This window comes from Telmatherina bonti (genome assembly GCF_933228915.1).
Source record: "Telmatherina bonti genome assembly, chromosome: 16".
Taxonomy (NCBI): Eukaryota; Metazoa; Chordata; class Actinopteri; order Atheriniformes; family Telmatherinidae; genus Telmatherina; species Telmatherina bonti.
Window position 1 is genome coordinate 14,456,116 of NC_136614.1, and position 16,039 is coordinate 14,472,154.

The window sequence follows — 16,039 nt, forward strand, 5'->3', positions numbered from 1 at the left end:
AATTGTAGAACATGTAGCAACCGTCTTTATTGAACACCAGCATTTTAGAAGGTAGGGTTTTAACATATATATAGTTGAAAGCCTACAAGAAAAGTAATTTAAATCTTTATATATATCTTTACAAATGTTCATGAGCGAGTCAGAGAGCTTGTGTCGGCTAAACTTGCGATCTTGGGAGTGTACAAAGATAGACATGCACAGGGAAAAGTAATGACAGCAACCGCAAAGTCACCTGTTACAAAATGGCTGAGTTGGACGTTTCTCTCCTACTTTCATTCTCTTCATCTCTCTCTCTCTCTCTCTCACACACACACACACACACACACACACACACACACACACACACACACACACACACACACACACCTCACCCTCAGGCAGTAGCTCACATCATCCTCACATCCAGAAACAGTCTCATTTTCTCTACATGGTAAACACACATGCTGATATGGCACTGATTGTACCCAGTAAAAATAATAATAATAATAATAATAATAATAATAATAATAATAATAATAATAATAATAATAATAATAATAAAAACCTGTATGATGTGGTTTAAGTGCTCTTGCAGGTTCAGAGGGTGATTGTGTTTGGATTTGAATTTATTTAGCTAAAAGTACCAGAAAGATTTTAGAAAATATGTACCTGAAAGAAAATTAGAAATTTTTTTTGCTCGATTTTTCTTCACAATCATCACAGAAAAAAAAAAAAAAAACAATTTCGGTTTTTGTATAATTGCAGATTATATCCACAGCTTGCTCATTTGAATTAGATGGTCCCAAAGCCATGATTTGTGTGCAGTGCTCTTTATTGACTTGGCAGCTCACACCCCTGACCTGGAAACTTTTCATCCTGTTTTCAGAAGAAGTAAATAAATAAAAAAAAATCCTGGATGGATCACAGCTGTCTCCATGGCTAAGTTCCTTCTTGTTAAGACATGGGGTGTTTCACCAACACATCCAGATGCCTCGTTTGGGACAGATATGTCCATGTTACAGTTCAACAAAAGATAAATAAATAACAATAAATATATCCCAAAGAAAATGCAGTAATATATAGAATGAACATATCCAATATGAGGGTACACACACACACACAAATGCAGACACACTCCTAAATGCAGCGCTCCAAGGCACGGGGACCGGGTGGGTGGGGGCTACTCAGTCTTTTCCGATTTCCCATCTTTGCTCTGGGATTCGGCTGTTTTCCGGAGCTGCGTCTTTTCTGAGCTGTTGTTGATCTGTTGGTCGTTGGGTCCGCTCGTTTTTCCGCTCGAGTTTTTGTCCAGGTAGTTGAGCATCTCGCTTAGGACTGTCTGGAAGGTGCTGAGAGCTGCACAGACTGCCGGCGTACCGAACCCATGAGTGATTAGACTGTTAAAGGAGAGAAACAGAAAAAGTTTTCACAAGAGTCTGACTACGGGAAATTAATTACACCAAATTAAAACTACTGAAGGCTTCATATATTTGAGCTGTTCTGACTTTTAATTGTTATTTTCTTAACGTGCACAACTAGGGCTGTGACGATATGCTTTTGTCCCGAAACGATTTGATTCCAATTTTTTTGGGCGCTGATTCGATTTAAACTGCGATTCTTACAATTCTTCGATATTTTTTATTTTTGTAGATTAAAACACGAAAAAATTTACAAAACTTTTCTTTTGCTCGCATTTTTCTTGATTTAAATTAGGAAAAAAAAACAACACATTAGTCAGACCATCATTCTGCTGCCATAATTCCCAATAATACAAGTAAAAAGATCAATAAAAACAATAAAAATGACAAATATTTTATTATGAATTTTTATTTATTTGAAAAATATATATATATATATATACGTATATATATATATATATATATATATATATATATATATATATATATATATATATATATATATATATATATTTTTTTTTTTTTTTTTTTTTTTTTTTCTTTGTTACAAAAAAGTCCATTTTGAAATTGTGAAGGAAAAAATTCCAATATTCAATTTTTCTATTTGATTTTCCCACCCTTATGAATAACACTGCTGGGTTTTTTCAAATGTTTTGAACAATATGTTTAGGGTAGCTATATGCACAATCAAAATATTCTAACAAGATCCTTCTGGGCTCAAACAACTCCTAATGAACATTTTCCTTCTATCTCAATTATTTTAGATGGAAAAATACCCATAAAAAGAATAAAATAAGCTCAGTTTGAGCCCTGCTGCGTCATCTACATCCTACATGACTGCCATCACTTATGAAGCAGCTGTTTTCTGATTCTAGTTGTTCGCTGAGTCTTCAGAATGCAAAATGATACCTGCGGTGGTCAGCAATCGTTGTCAGTACATTTATTTGGCATTCCTTCATTGAGATTCTGCATAGCTACTCTTCCAGTTCTATTTTTTTTCAACAAGCAAATAAAATCAGACAAAGCCGGTTGAAACTCAGCGGCACCACAAGGTTGCAGGATAACAGGAGGATGAATGGCCTTGAAATGGATTTAAGCATCAGTTTTACACTGATACCGTTTCTTCTGCCCTGCAAGTTCTCGGAGCAGGTTCATCCAGGAGCTGAAAGCCAGCTCATCTCTTGGAACAGAACCTTACACTGTTGTTCAGTCGGTCATCATGTTTATAAAACGCAGCTCCTCTTTAGTTTCTCGGCTCAGCCGTGCGACCCTGTTTGATAAAACTTTGCAGTGACGCCATATATGTGACATTTCTGCTAACAAGGCTGCGTCTCCTCCTCCTCCTGCCACTTGTGCCAAATAACAAACTACACATCTGCGTCTTTCCAAAATGGCAAAGAGGTCAGAGGCATAACAAGTGAACCTTTCGCCGAGTTTTAACCGCGGCATTGCACAAGACAAGCAGCATCCATCAACACTTCTTGTGGTCTCGTATGTATGTTACCTGAAGTGTGTGAGGTGTCTCTGGATGTCCAGGTCCAGGATGGGGGTTGGTCTAGAGGAGCCCAAAGGAGAACGATCTTGGCTCAGTAAGTCCTGGAACTCCTTACAGATTTGCCTAACAGACAGAAGGAGGGAGGGACTGAGGGTTTACCATCTGTCTCCAGCACAACCGGCACATATTGTGACTCCGCTTCATTCCTTTCTGCACCATTCCACAATGTTTTCATCGTACACGTTTATTTTCATGCATTCATTCATTCATTTTTTTGAACCACTTAAGGGTTAGAGGGAAGCTGAAGTCTATTCCAGTAATCTGGACAGGTCACCAGTCCATCACAGGGCCCACACAGAAGAACAAACAACCGTTCACACTCACATTGTGGAGAATTTAGTGATCATTTCACCTAACATACATAACTTCAGACTGTGGAATGAAGCAGAAGTACTCGTGGAGAACCGTACATGCAAGCAACATGCAAACTCCACACAGAAAGGCCGCTGTTCAAACCTCCCCCTTGCAACACACCAGTGACCTTCTTAGTGGTGCTAACCAGTACGCCACCATGCAGCCCAGTTTTCATGCAAAGCTTCGTAAAACACTTTTGCATTATAATATTAAAAAAACAAAGAAAAAAATCTTTCAATGGAGATTTAAGGGGATTTCAGTGTTGACACGGCAACGGTTGTTATATACACAATATTTGTAGCCTAAAGTATGTTCATATGAGTTATTAAAACCAAATAACACACAATCATCTAAGCATAAGAAATCCTCGATACATATGTGAATAGTTGTAAATTTCTTGAGTAAAAACTAATGAATGGAATTTTTTCCCACCTAAACACTAAGTTCCTTATCAAACACGTGCAAAAGTTTCTGTTCCTGCTGATTTATTCATATAACTTCTCTGTGCTTGTGTGCGAGTCTGCATTCTCACTTTGTAGCCAGAACCATTTTCTTGCGCGCGCTGGTTTCTTTAGGCTCACTGTGCTGCCTCGCCAAATGTTCCCCGACTGCCTTACTGGGAAACTCTGTCTCACAAGTGTAACCAAAGTCCCTCGCCAGGTGGAGCGCCTCGCCTGAATACAGGAGAACACACAACAAAGATTAGATGGATCTCTGGATTCATATCTTACAGCATTAAAGAAGAAAACAACTCTTGTGAATGCAAATGGCCTACCTTCCACCAAGGAGGTGAGCAGCGTGACGTTGGCAGCTTTCCGCCGCCCTGCTGGCAGGTTCAGGCCAAGGCGGTCTAATTTTTCCCGAAGACACCTCCCGCCGTTCTTAGACTTTGCTCTGCAGAAACGGAGTAAATAACTTGATGTCACATATGAATATATAATCATACAATTATTCACCGTAAGATACCAGGAAACTGAAGATGTACAGCGGCAATAGTATTGATCACCAGGTCCTTTATCAGAAATGGATTCTATTAGAATATGTTGGATAGAAGGAAGAAAGTTGTTGTATTTAGTTGTATTTTAAAAAGTAGCAATTCATGTTTTTTTTATTATTTTTGTAGAATTTGTCACATGTGTGCTTTCATTGTAAAACTGCAAGTTCCTGTTAGATATCCATTTTCTGTTCTCCACATTATCTTGTTGGAATCAAAATTATGATCAGACATTTTTGCAAATTATAACGCCGTCATTAGTTTGTATTTTTCTTTAGAAGATATTCCACATCCTCATGTGAGTAATTTGTGCTGTTATCTATTTTGCTGGAGATACAATCAACATCTCCATTTGTGCATTTAATGCTTTTTCTTTCTTCTCTTGTTTTATTTTTTGATGCCTTGTCTGGTAGCCATATTCTCTCTGCTCATCTTTCCTCTTCCCCCCTTTCACTTTCTCTCCACCTCATCAATAATACAGTGCTGGCAACTCTTGCTTTCCTCTGGCTCCTCTGATCCTGGCATGCTTTGGCCTGGTCTCGCCTCCCTCTGGCTCCCTGGGCATGGCGGCGCGTGCAACCCCGGCCCTCTTTCGCCTACAATAGCTTTTGTGGGGGCTGCTATATATCCTCTGTTTTATCTGAGGGCTACAAAGACTCGCACAACACTCTCCGATGCTCTGCAGACAGATTTTTAACAGGCATTCTTGCAATTGATCCTTTTCAATCACACTTATGCCCTTACTTCCATATTATTACATATTGCAAAGGGATATAATAGGAATGATCATTAAGGAAAAGTGTTTTGACACTCTCGGTTCTTCATTTGAGTTTGTTAATCCTGATACTAGCTGTTAAATGTTATATTTTGTAATGTGTTAATTACATTTCCATGTCTTCCTGCCATCTTTGGTCAACCTATGCATGCTAAATTTTTCCATAAGTACTCCTACTACTGTGAAAACTGTTTGAAATGTGAGTCGCTCACCCTCTGGAGATGATGTTGAGCTTTCTGCACAGCTGAGGCGTTTGGTTTTTAACTCATTAGGAGACTAAGAGACTGGCTAGTGGGTACAGTGGATTTATGAGAGGATATTTTAGGCTGAGACTCGATGGAAAGAAAAAAAGATTAAATCTCCAGAGCTAAATAGTTACTTCAGATGGATTCAAATGGAAACATTTGTATATTGGACCGTAATGCCTAAGAAATGACGAGAGGAAATGGCAACCAAACTTTATGAAGTTTGATTAGTTTGCATTGCCTTTAAGTTTAATTACTGAAGTTGTATTTCGAGCCATTAGAGAAGCTGTAATGATTGCTTTTCTTTCTGCACTGACCTGCGCAGTATGCCGCCCAGTAAGGAGGCGTTGAGGCACTCTGGAGGGGACAGTCTTCTTTTCACCTCAGCGATGGTGACTTTGTACTTTGAGGTGGAGCTGAGCAGTGAAAGTCGACCCGGTACCGAGCAGAACAGGTCTGTAGGATTGACAACACATGTCCCACCTGCAAAACAGACACGCACACAGCGATTATCACAACGTTCGGTGGACAAACACGCTGGTTGAGGCATGGAACCACAGACCAGTACGAAACATGGTCACTGCCAGTACTTTTTACATGAACGACTGATGTTAAGTTCAATTTGACTCCATTTAAGGAAAGTTAAACTGCTGCAACACTGCCTCGATTAAAAACAGGCTCCTTTATGTCACCTTTGCACAGAATACACTGTTCTGATGGAGTGGTAACCCCTAGAAGGATTTAGGAAAGGCTGGAGGGACCCTGGCGTTTATTAATGTCATCATATGTCATGCTCACCTGTACGAGGCTTAAAATGAGAAAATTAGAAAAGCAAAATAAAAAAGAAATGTAGATGCAGGAACAGGATGTTCATTTCCTCTGCATTTCATTTTAAACTTGCAAACACAAGAGCCAAACCGAGGCAGAGTGCACTAACTAGCAAGGCATATAAAAGATCAATAACAGCCAAAACAGACTGTTTGTGATGTGGAATGAATGAAAATGAGGTATACATTTTAAAAGTGCAGCAGATGTTTCTTTTTAGGGGGTAGTCATACCCTGTTGCGCAATGGATGCTTAAGACAATGTGTCTGTTGTATTTTTCAACACAACAGCAGAAAGAATTTACTTCAGTGCACTTAGCATAGATGTTATCAGGCTAATGTAGCCAATAAAAATCGTTTTAGACCTTGAAAAGCCTTGACTCAACAAATACATTCACATTTTAGCTTGAAACATGTATGAGATTATAAATGAGTCATCAACTCTGAGTCTGTATCCATCACTGATCGTATATTGCATTAGTATTGCTCATATATCATCCACCTTTGTAGAAAATGCACAAATGTTTTTTTTTTTTTTTTTTCTTCATGTGGAAAAACTCCACAGAGGGAGAAGTGTGCACACACTGACATTATTCTGCACCTTTGTTCGCAGAGGGTGGCTTTAACTGTGTGCACACTTTGCATGAGGTATCTCTGGTTCCTTTTTGTCAAAGAATCCACAACAGAAATGGTTGCAAAGACGGAAAAAATAAACTGCAGCTGTGCAACAAATCAGTCGGGAAATCTTTCATCCAAATCTTTAGAGCAATAATGTTTGTGTGCAGCTGGTATGCAGACGTGTCTGATGATGTGACTTGCCTATTAACTTTGGAGTAAATCAAGTCTTATTCTACATAAACCTTATATTAGCTCAACAACTGCTGTCAGATCAGAAAATATCATCTGTTTTGACATGTTTTGACCAAAATTTTCCAATAAAATGTTGCATTTTCATATTTTAACTCCTTAAAGAAAACAAAAACTACAACTGAGCCCTTGCCGCTCATCACATCCTTGTTTATCTTTAACATTATCTATATTTTAATATTACTTTAATGGAAAATGAATCTTTATGCCACTGTGATGGTAAATTTACACTCAGACTACAAACCAACCTTCAGTCAACATGATGGCATGTTTCTCTCAGCTCTTAACCACACTTCTCTGCACCCCTTAAATACTACATGCAGTTTTTTTTCCCTACTATGTACATATATTTATATTTCTCTTCCAGCTCAATAGTCATCTGTATGTAAGAGCTGTCCTCCCAGGAGGGGGAAACAAAACCTTCTTTCAATCCCCTACCAAGTTGATATCATTGTGTTGTTGAAGCTCCTGAATGTGTGAATAAATGATCGTGCTTATGATGGGGAAGGCTTTTTTAACATTATTAATTGCATCTGAATCAGTGTTTTCTGGATGCTTCTGAAATATATATATATATCGAGTGTTCTGAGTTAGCTTATTATTATTAAACTTTCACTTGAACTAACGTCCCAAGCAGCTGAAACGCAAGGTTTCTGTCTGATGTATTCTGTAGGCTATATTCTATTATTCATTTGCCTCATTATCAAATCTAACAGCAGGGTGTGTCGCTTTGTTATTAGGTCGTGCTGGAAATGATGAAATGAAGAAAAGGGATCCCATTTAGGCCCGGTAGAATAATGCTGCAGGCAAAGATTGGCTGCACCAGACAATGTGGTTGAGCATTGTGGACAATCTGGCCACCAACTAAGTCTTCTTCATGGCCAGCTGTAACCTTTTTTTTCCCCCCTCCCCATTGGGGATGTATAATTCACAGTCAGCAGAAATGTGCTGGATTAGCATTATTTTCTGGCTACAGGAAGGCAGTTTCAGCTGAAGTCTTTTAAAAAAAACAAAAAGTGCCATCCAGGTTCAGGACCATGGACAGCAGCTTGCACCTTTCATTCCAGCACCTGGACAGCGCCACGTGTCCACATGTGAAACATGACTGTGGAGTGGAAACAAAGGCCTGTTGGGCTGCACTTTGAACAATCTCTATACTACTTGTGTTTCACTCAGACTGTCTAAAGCGGACCACTTCACGTGCAGGGAAGGCTTCACACACTCTTTGTGTGTGTGTGTGTTTGTGTCCGTGTGTGTGTGGCGTGCATGTGAAGTCCAGCTCGCATTGTGTCTATGTATGACACAAACCGAGCAAACTTGTCTGTCAGGCTCACGCGCTCTGACAGGGGCGCGCTTTTCTGAAAGCTGCGGGTTCACATCATATTAATTCCCCTAAAAATGTTTTGATTCAAAGTAGTTTGTATTTTATGTTGCCAAGGGCAATCGAAAAGAGCTATTGCCGGTAGTGCAGTCAGTGGAGCGCGCGGGCCCAGAGGCGATAACGGTATTTAAGCAACGGAGAGTAGCCTCGGGCTGCGGCGCGAGCGGCGGGCGGGATCACACGCGGAATCAAGCGCCTTTTACGAGTTTGCCACGAAAATTAAAGAAAGCGAGACAAGGGCCAAATGTCATCCTTCTCATATTTTAACACAATGTTTATAGCTCAAAACAAAAATAAATAAATAGATAAAAGAAAATAAAGTCTTGACAGTGAAGATAGATGTTCATGCGCGAGGATGTGGTAGCGGGAGCGCGCGTCTGACAGATCAGCTTGATATCTGAGACTGCTGTGTAACAGCTGAACTGGAAAAGGGATAGCAGGGTGATTAAAACACAGACGACTCCTCCTAAGTAGGATCCGCATTTCTTGAGTGATTTTCTTTTGAAAAAAGGTTATGTGAATATTCATGCAGCCAAAGCCGCAGTCAGAAAGAACAACATTAATATGATCTCGGCTGAATCCGGGGCCCCGCTCGGCATTAGCATATCAAAGCGTCCGCCCGAGGCGAGAGAAGCTATCGATACGGGAGCGGGAGGTAAAGCAAAGATTATTGGTTGTGATGGTTGCAGCGGCTGAGCTCAGGGCCAAATACGGCGCACCATTAACCGAAAGTGATAGCGGAGGGATTCCCGCGTCAATCCAAGAGAAAAGCCCCAACACCTAGGCAGAGCTGATGAAAAATTAAACCCGAGACACAGCCTTCCTCTCTGGATGGAAAAATTACACACAGTCCCCAGTAAAAAAAAAAACAGGGGGGAAAAAAAGCGGGGGGGAAAGAAAGGAGAATCAGTCTCATGGCTTTGATGGAGGAAACGCAGATCTACAGCAAGTTTAAAACAACCACTCGTGAGGAAATTGTCTGGCCTGCTGCGTGTTGATGATACAAGTCCACATCCATGTCTTCACCTGAACACTCTGCCTTCATCAAACACTGGAGCACAGAAACCCCCCATAAAACATGCAAAGCGCAACATTCTGCACTCCAAACAAGTCATTTTGGCTTATTTACCTCTACATTTGCCACACATATAAAAACACAAAATGTTTTTTAAAATATATCAACACTAAGAGCAACTGGGTTCTGATAAGCTTGATCAATTTTCGGCAGAATTTTGAATGCATTTATATGTAAACAAACGTATAATTGGATGCATTCACAAAAAAATGTAGATGAATCCGTTAATCCTGATGACTATTTCGTTACTATAATGTTATTTTACTCTCCTTTAGCATTAATTGCGCCTCAATTTCTATTTATTTAACCAAGGATAAATATAACTAATATTTAATCAATTGACTGCCCTATAATTTTACATGTTTATTAGATTAAAATGACATAATTATTTAATATAAACGAGGACAAAACAAACAACTTACTATTTTAAATCTAAAACAAACAACTTACTATTTTAAATCTAAAACAAACAACTTACTATTTTAAATCTAGAGTTCATCTTTACTTTTAAGAAAGTCACGCGTGACGTGTTGCTGTGTGTCAAATGTAGATCCAAGCAATAAGCCGAGCCTCATTAATTCGTGACTTTGTTGACATTTTAATTGTCTGACAGAGTTTAGTGCTGTTGCAGTGAAAAGGGGGAGGTGTTGAGTGACAGTGGGGAGCACTTTCTGTGCGCTTCCACTGTGTGTTCGTGTTTAAACAGGCGCGAGAGTGGGCCCCTTCCTGCTGTAACATGTTGACAGCAGACAAGAGAGGAATGTTCCGCCTGTTTGTCTGTCTGCTTGCTGTCTTGTCGTGTCTAGCCGTGAGTGTTCACGGCCTCCGGTGCAACAACACAGAGAATAAACGGAGGGGCTTACCTCTCCGGATGACACCCCCTTGGCCGTTCAGCACGAGCCCACACTGCGCTTCCACGGAGCCCTACGGAGACACGCACTCATTAGGAGAAGATAGATAGAAAAAAAAAATGCTGTGAGGACCTGGAGGAAGCAGTTTTCTTGTTTGCATGCAGGTGTAATTATTACACATGATCATCTATTGTGTGGATCAGTGTGTGGTATGTTACTACATTTAAATTCATATCAGTGATTTTTTTTTTCATTGCCCCTGATATTACATCTCAATCCCAAGATTACCAAGACCCTAAGAGCTTCTTTCCATTAAGAGAAAACATCTACAAAGTCCCAAGCCTTGCCCTTCTTGGAGCAATTTTTCAGAGGTGAGAAGCACTTTTTTTTTTTGTTAGAAAGTGCACCATATGCTTTCAACAATATTGAGGTCACATAAAATAAAGGATGCAGCTCACAGATTTCCCACAGATAGCTTAATGGAAGAGGCTCCAGGCAGTAACCGAGGACAGAAACTCATCTAGATGGAGAAATGAGCCTCAAAGTGTCCAGAGTTTCTCACTGCCACCGACCTGTTGGCGGGATCTCTGGAGCGTTTCTGCAAACCTGTTAACCACGCCATTTTGGTCCAGATCAAGACTCGTGTGCTATCAATAATGTTATCTAGAAAGGAGAACACGAGCTTTTTTTTATTCAGAAAACACTTAATCCCTCGTGCGAGCCTCGAGGCCTGGCCCTGTGCACGCAGAAACCCCTGATTAAAATAAAACCGAGGGGGGAAAAGAAAGGAGCTTGTTGGAGCTCTTTCTTAACCAGCTCCTACTCTGTGTCTTTTCTTCTATTCCGAAGCTAAAGTGATTATAAAATCAATATACAAAACGCAGAGGTCTTGCATGAATTAGCTTAGCGACGGGAGAAAGGTGTGGCAGCTGCTTTTGTTCAGCATGAAAATCTCTTTAAGGCTCTCAAAGATGCGACCGAGCTGCACGAGACCATAGGCGCATCTGTTCCGTTCAGACGTCCAAACTCAGGTTCACGAGCTCGTCCTTTCTTTTCCCACATAAAAGGTCAAACCTGTGCTCTTTATATTCTAGAGTAAACGCCCCCCACTTCCACCTAAAAAAAAAAAAACTACTCTTTACAATAAAGACGCAGAGAAAAGAAAAACAAATGGTCATAAAAAAAATGAAAATAAAATATGTACATAACAGTCCGTATTGTGCATATTCTAATATATAATGAGATAATATAAACTATTATAGCGTCTTTATTTAGTTGTTAGATTTTTAGAATTGCTAAATTAATCCAGCGATAAAATAAAGTCAAATAAAAAAACCGTTTTACATAAAAATATAAGAAACATATTTAATATTGCTTTAATCTTTAATACTTAACAAATATTGTTCAACTATTATTGTATATTGCCACAATTTTAAGTTAGAATAGAATTAAATATTTATTTTACTTTTTAAAAAATCTGATTTCTGTTTACAGAACATAGTATGATGTTTAAACTATTTATTGTGTTTTAGCCTGCATGCAGTTTAATCTCTGAAATGTCAATAAAATCCAGACTTCATGGAGGCGATTTAAGGCTGCTTGGTAAATAGTTAACGCGACTGAAATGATGTGTCACTGTATTAAATAGTGTTTAAGCAGAGGCGCGTTTTAAGCAGCTCACATGTCGCTGCAGAAGTAACAAAGTTGATTGACGTTAAGTCGGTAATTGGATAAACTACGGTGCTTTATGGTGCTTGAGCTGGGCATTGTGCCCTCAACCCCGATCCGTTAATCCGCCCTTTACCGGAGAATAGAGCAACCAGCGGCTTTTCTTTGCCTCAGCAGACAGCCGGACACACACACACACACACACACACACACACACACACACACACACACACACACACACACACGCTCAACCGTGCGAAGCCCTTTTCATCTCCACCATTTCTTTACATCGAAAAGAATTATGTAAAATATGGTCACGTGTGTTTCTGGAAAAATAAAGGCAGGATTTGACAAAAGGCTCGTATAGACTGCCAGTCAATTAACCTTTAGAAAAACAGGCCTGCCTTTCAGAGGCACCGTGCCGTGTGGACTTGACATTTACTCAGCCTGTTGTACACTCACGTTTGCTTTGGAAACAAAAAATATATATATCTCAAGATGATATCCAATAATATTAACCCCGAAGTTTAGAGTCCCTGAGTGGAGATCAGCTATAGGCCAGAGGAGCTTTGTGAATGTCACAGACAGACAGACTGACATCTGGCGCTGTCTTTCTGGTCAATATTGTGGAATTGTTGTGAGGCTGGTGAAATATGGGGGGCCCACTGGTGCAGACTGGGACACTGGGGCAGGGTCTGCTACGCTTCCTATCCTACAGGCTTCCGTATCAAAGCCTATTATTTTATTATGGAGCACAGCAGAGAAGAAGAAGAATATATTTTCAGGCCTTGAGGAGGAGAAGGGTGTGTGGTAGATTAGCCGCCGGTACCTGCAGGTCGTCTGCCGCAGGCGGAGGGAGGCCCAGGCCGGCGGCAGGCAGCAGCCTCTGGTCCGGGTGGTGCATCCCGACCCCGTAGGCCTGGGAGCCGTGTGACGTCATCAGCGACAAATCATGGCGCCTGTAAGCATCTAGGCAGCCCAGCTCGCGCCGCTGCTGCTCATCCAAGCACGAGGACTTGAGGGCCGAGCGCGCGTTGTGCAGGTTGATGAAGTCGGCGGGCTCTCCGTGGTGGATCTGCTGGTAGTACTGGCCGGAGTGCAGCGAGTTCAGCCCGTAGGCCTCCGGGGCCACGGCTGGATGGGAGTGCTGGAACTCGTAGTGGAAGGACTGGTGGTGCAAGGGCGTGTACTGGTGGTTTGCTGAGAAATAAGGCGACGCAAACTCCGTCCCCGCCGGCGCTGGGTAGGTGAGCGGCGAGGAGGAGGAGTAGGCGACCGAGGAGTTGGCCACGGATTCCAGACAGCCGAGCTGCATCAGCCGGTAGCTGTTTGATCCGTCGTGACGTATCTACAAGATAATAAAGATATGAGCAGTGTCATTTAGCATCAGCCGGTGTCTCCTCTTCTTCTGCCTCCCAAACACATTCAAAAAACACAACTCACACACTCAAAGCGGGTTTTTTTTTCTTCCCCCCCCCCCCCACTCCACTTTAAACCACCTGAAGGAGATGTCATTTCCACGCGCCTGGGAGGGGAACGAGCGCGAGGCAACATGGAGCCATCGGTATATATATTTTTTCCTCCCTTTGGCATGCCTGTCACTCTCCTTGCATGGTTTTAAAAGGCGTGCTGTTATGTATTATTATTATTACCGAGCTGCTGGCAAATTGACTGTCCCAGCCCTGCTGCTCTGCTCTGGATTAGAAAGTAAGCACAGTGAGACACAACGGAGAGTATTCTGCCTTCAAGTGCTCTAATCACACCGTTTCCAGCTTTCAAAGGAGCCTAATTTCCCTCAATACACTAATAAAAAAAAAGCCCAATTTTTTTTAAAACCCACAGCTCGAATGAGATGCACGACTCATTTCTCCTTTCATGCACTTTATTTTCCATTTATTCTGCATGCAACACAAAAGGCTCTCTTCCATTTAGATATTTCCTGAGAGCAGACCTCGAAATGCTTCTATTACTCCTTTAAAAAGCAAATTATATTTATTCTACTGCTATCATGCCATAAATTAAAGGTTATTAAGTTAATAAATGCGCCTACCTCTGCGTCGTGGACAAGTCCGGGGAAGGTCGCTGACATTGTGGTTTCTCCAAAGTAACCCGTATTGTTTTCCTCTCCTCTCTGCCTCGATCGAATAATAATAATAATGATAATAATAATAATAATAATAAAAATGCCTTAAAATCCCAAAAAAGCGAGAGAAATGGAAAAGTCCCCTTCGCGCGCTCTCGGTAAGGGTGGAAAGCTGGCGGAACGCGAGCGTCTCCCCTCTGCACGGACGGGGCTGGCGCACGGATTTTGTACTTGCAGGGTATTTCTCGGCTGATGTCGTAGGTCCCTTGGTAATATAGAAGTTTTGAAAATTAAGCATCAGCACTGAGGAATGGGAGGACAATAGACGGAGAGGAGCATCCCAGGAGACAAGGAATAAATATTGTATCTTCGCCTTAATAAGGAACCAAGAGCCTCTTTCAACGTTTTCGACGCTTTTTTGTGGACATTTTCCTTTTTGACTAGTTTGTGTTTTCACATGGTCTGCTGCTTTCCCTTTTTTCGTCGTGTTATTTTATTCACAGCGGCTAAAGCATTTAACAAAATGAACGGATTTTCAACAGAAATGTAAGTTGGATTTGTCAAATTTAAAACTAATTTTGATCATTTATCAAAAAGATTTCTTATATATTTTTTTTCTGGTTTGAGGTTTTAATATTTTTAAAGCATTGACATGGGGTTTTTAAGCTTTTAACGGATGCTGAAAAAGCTTTCTGCTTTTCTTTAAGTTGATTTTTACTCTCATAGTACAACATAAATACAATTTATGACAATTTCACTCTTTTTTTTTAATTTTTTTTTATACAAAAAGTCAGTTTATTGTAAAACATGTATTTGAATATTTTTGTGAAAGGTGTTTTGAATTATTATTGAATTATTATTATTTTCCCACCAAAGGTTCCGATTAAACGCTTTTATTGAATATTTTGGACTAAAATATTTATTTCAGAGGCTGCAAATGTCGGTAGATCTCTGATTTTTTCCCCCGCTATCAGATATCATGGATGCAATTTGATGCATCCTAATTTTTATTTATTTTATTTTATTTTATTTATTTATTTATTTTTTTATGGGAGAAGGGGGCCACCATGAGTGTTACCTTTCTGAATAACAGACTCGACAGCTTTCTCTTCGGATATCAGTAGGCTGTGTGCTAGTCAGGTTTATGGATCGATGGATAATGGCTTCTGATTATTATTATTATTATTATTATTATTATTATTTTATTTTTTTATTTTATTTTTTTTCTTTGAGTTTCTTAGCCAATCTCTGTTCGTCCTTTTCTTTATTTCTCATCTCACTGTAACTCACCTGAGCGCGAGCCCTCGGGGTGGTCCTGCCCAGCTGAACGGAGTCGTAATGGTGTTGGAGAAAAAGATGGCAGAGGGGATGTTTTTGTTTACATTTATTTCAAAAGCTTATTGGTCTTTGTCGGGGAAGAAAAAACACCCACCAATGGTTACATCCAAACTGGTTAAATATAAGGTAGAGGCCTACTTTTAATAGGATGTAGTTCTATGGTAACAGTTGTACAAAGCCACATAGAGCGCTCGTGTCAAAATCCAGGCTATAATAAGCTTAAATATACAGAAACACACATTGACTTGCCCTCAGGCCACCCGGAACGCAATATAAATACAAAACTTTAAAGCAGAAAGCTAAAGCTCGTGGTCTGAGCCTGAAGAGGAGCAAGGGGAAATGAAGGAGTGGGATGGAAAGGAAACTGAAGGAGGAGAGGAGAGTTATTCTACTGTCTGTCAGATTTCCTGCCATTCAAAAACAAGCCAGTCAACACAGAAGTAGGGTGAGGGGAGGGGAGGGGAGAGGGGTGGCAGTAACTCAGAGCAGAGATAAGCCCCAATCAGTCTTGTTTTGGATGATTATTTCTTTCTTTCTACTCAGCTGTAAGTGCAAGCAAAGCGACTCTATGATGTTATTAAAGTGCAGACTGTGGCCGTGCTGACGCGGGGACGCTGAGACTGACTGCACTT

At 40.5% G+C, this 16,039-nt stretch overlaps 1 protein-coding gene across 1 annotated transcript; it reads right to left on the reverse strand.

The window, feature by feature from the left end:
• Window positions 1-1,159: 1,159 nt before the first annotated feature.
• On the reverse strand, window positions 1,160-14,075 carry tfap2d (transcription factor AP-2 delta (activating enhancer binding protein 2 delta); the record flags this gene model as incomplete). Its single annotated transcript, XM_079255043.1, has 8 exons — window positions 1,160-1,376; window positions 2,902-3,015; window positions 3,839-3,980; window positions 4,082-4,200; window positions 5,638-5,803; window positions 10,331-10,391; window positions 12,816-13,334; window positions 14,037-14,075. The coding sequence occupies 8 exons, from the start codon at window positions 14,073-14,075 to the stop codon at window positions 1,160-1,162; spliced, it is 1,377 nt and encodes a 458-aa protein (XP_079111169.1).
• Between the last annotated feature and the right edge of the window lie 1,964 nt (window positions 14,076-16,039).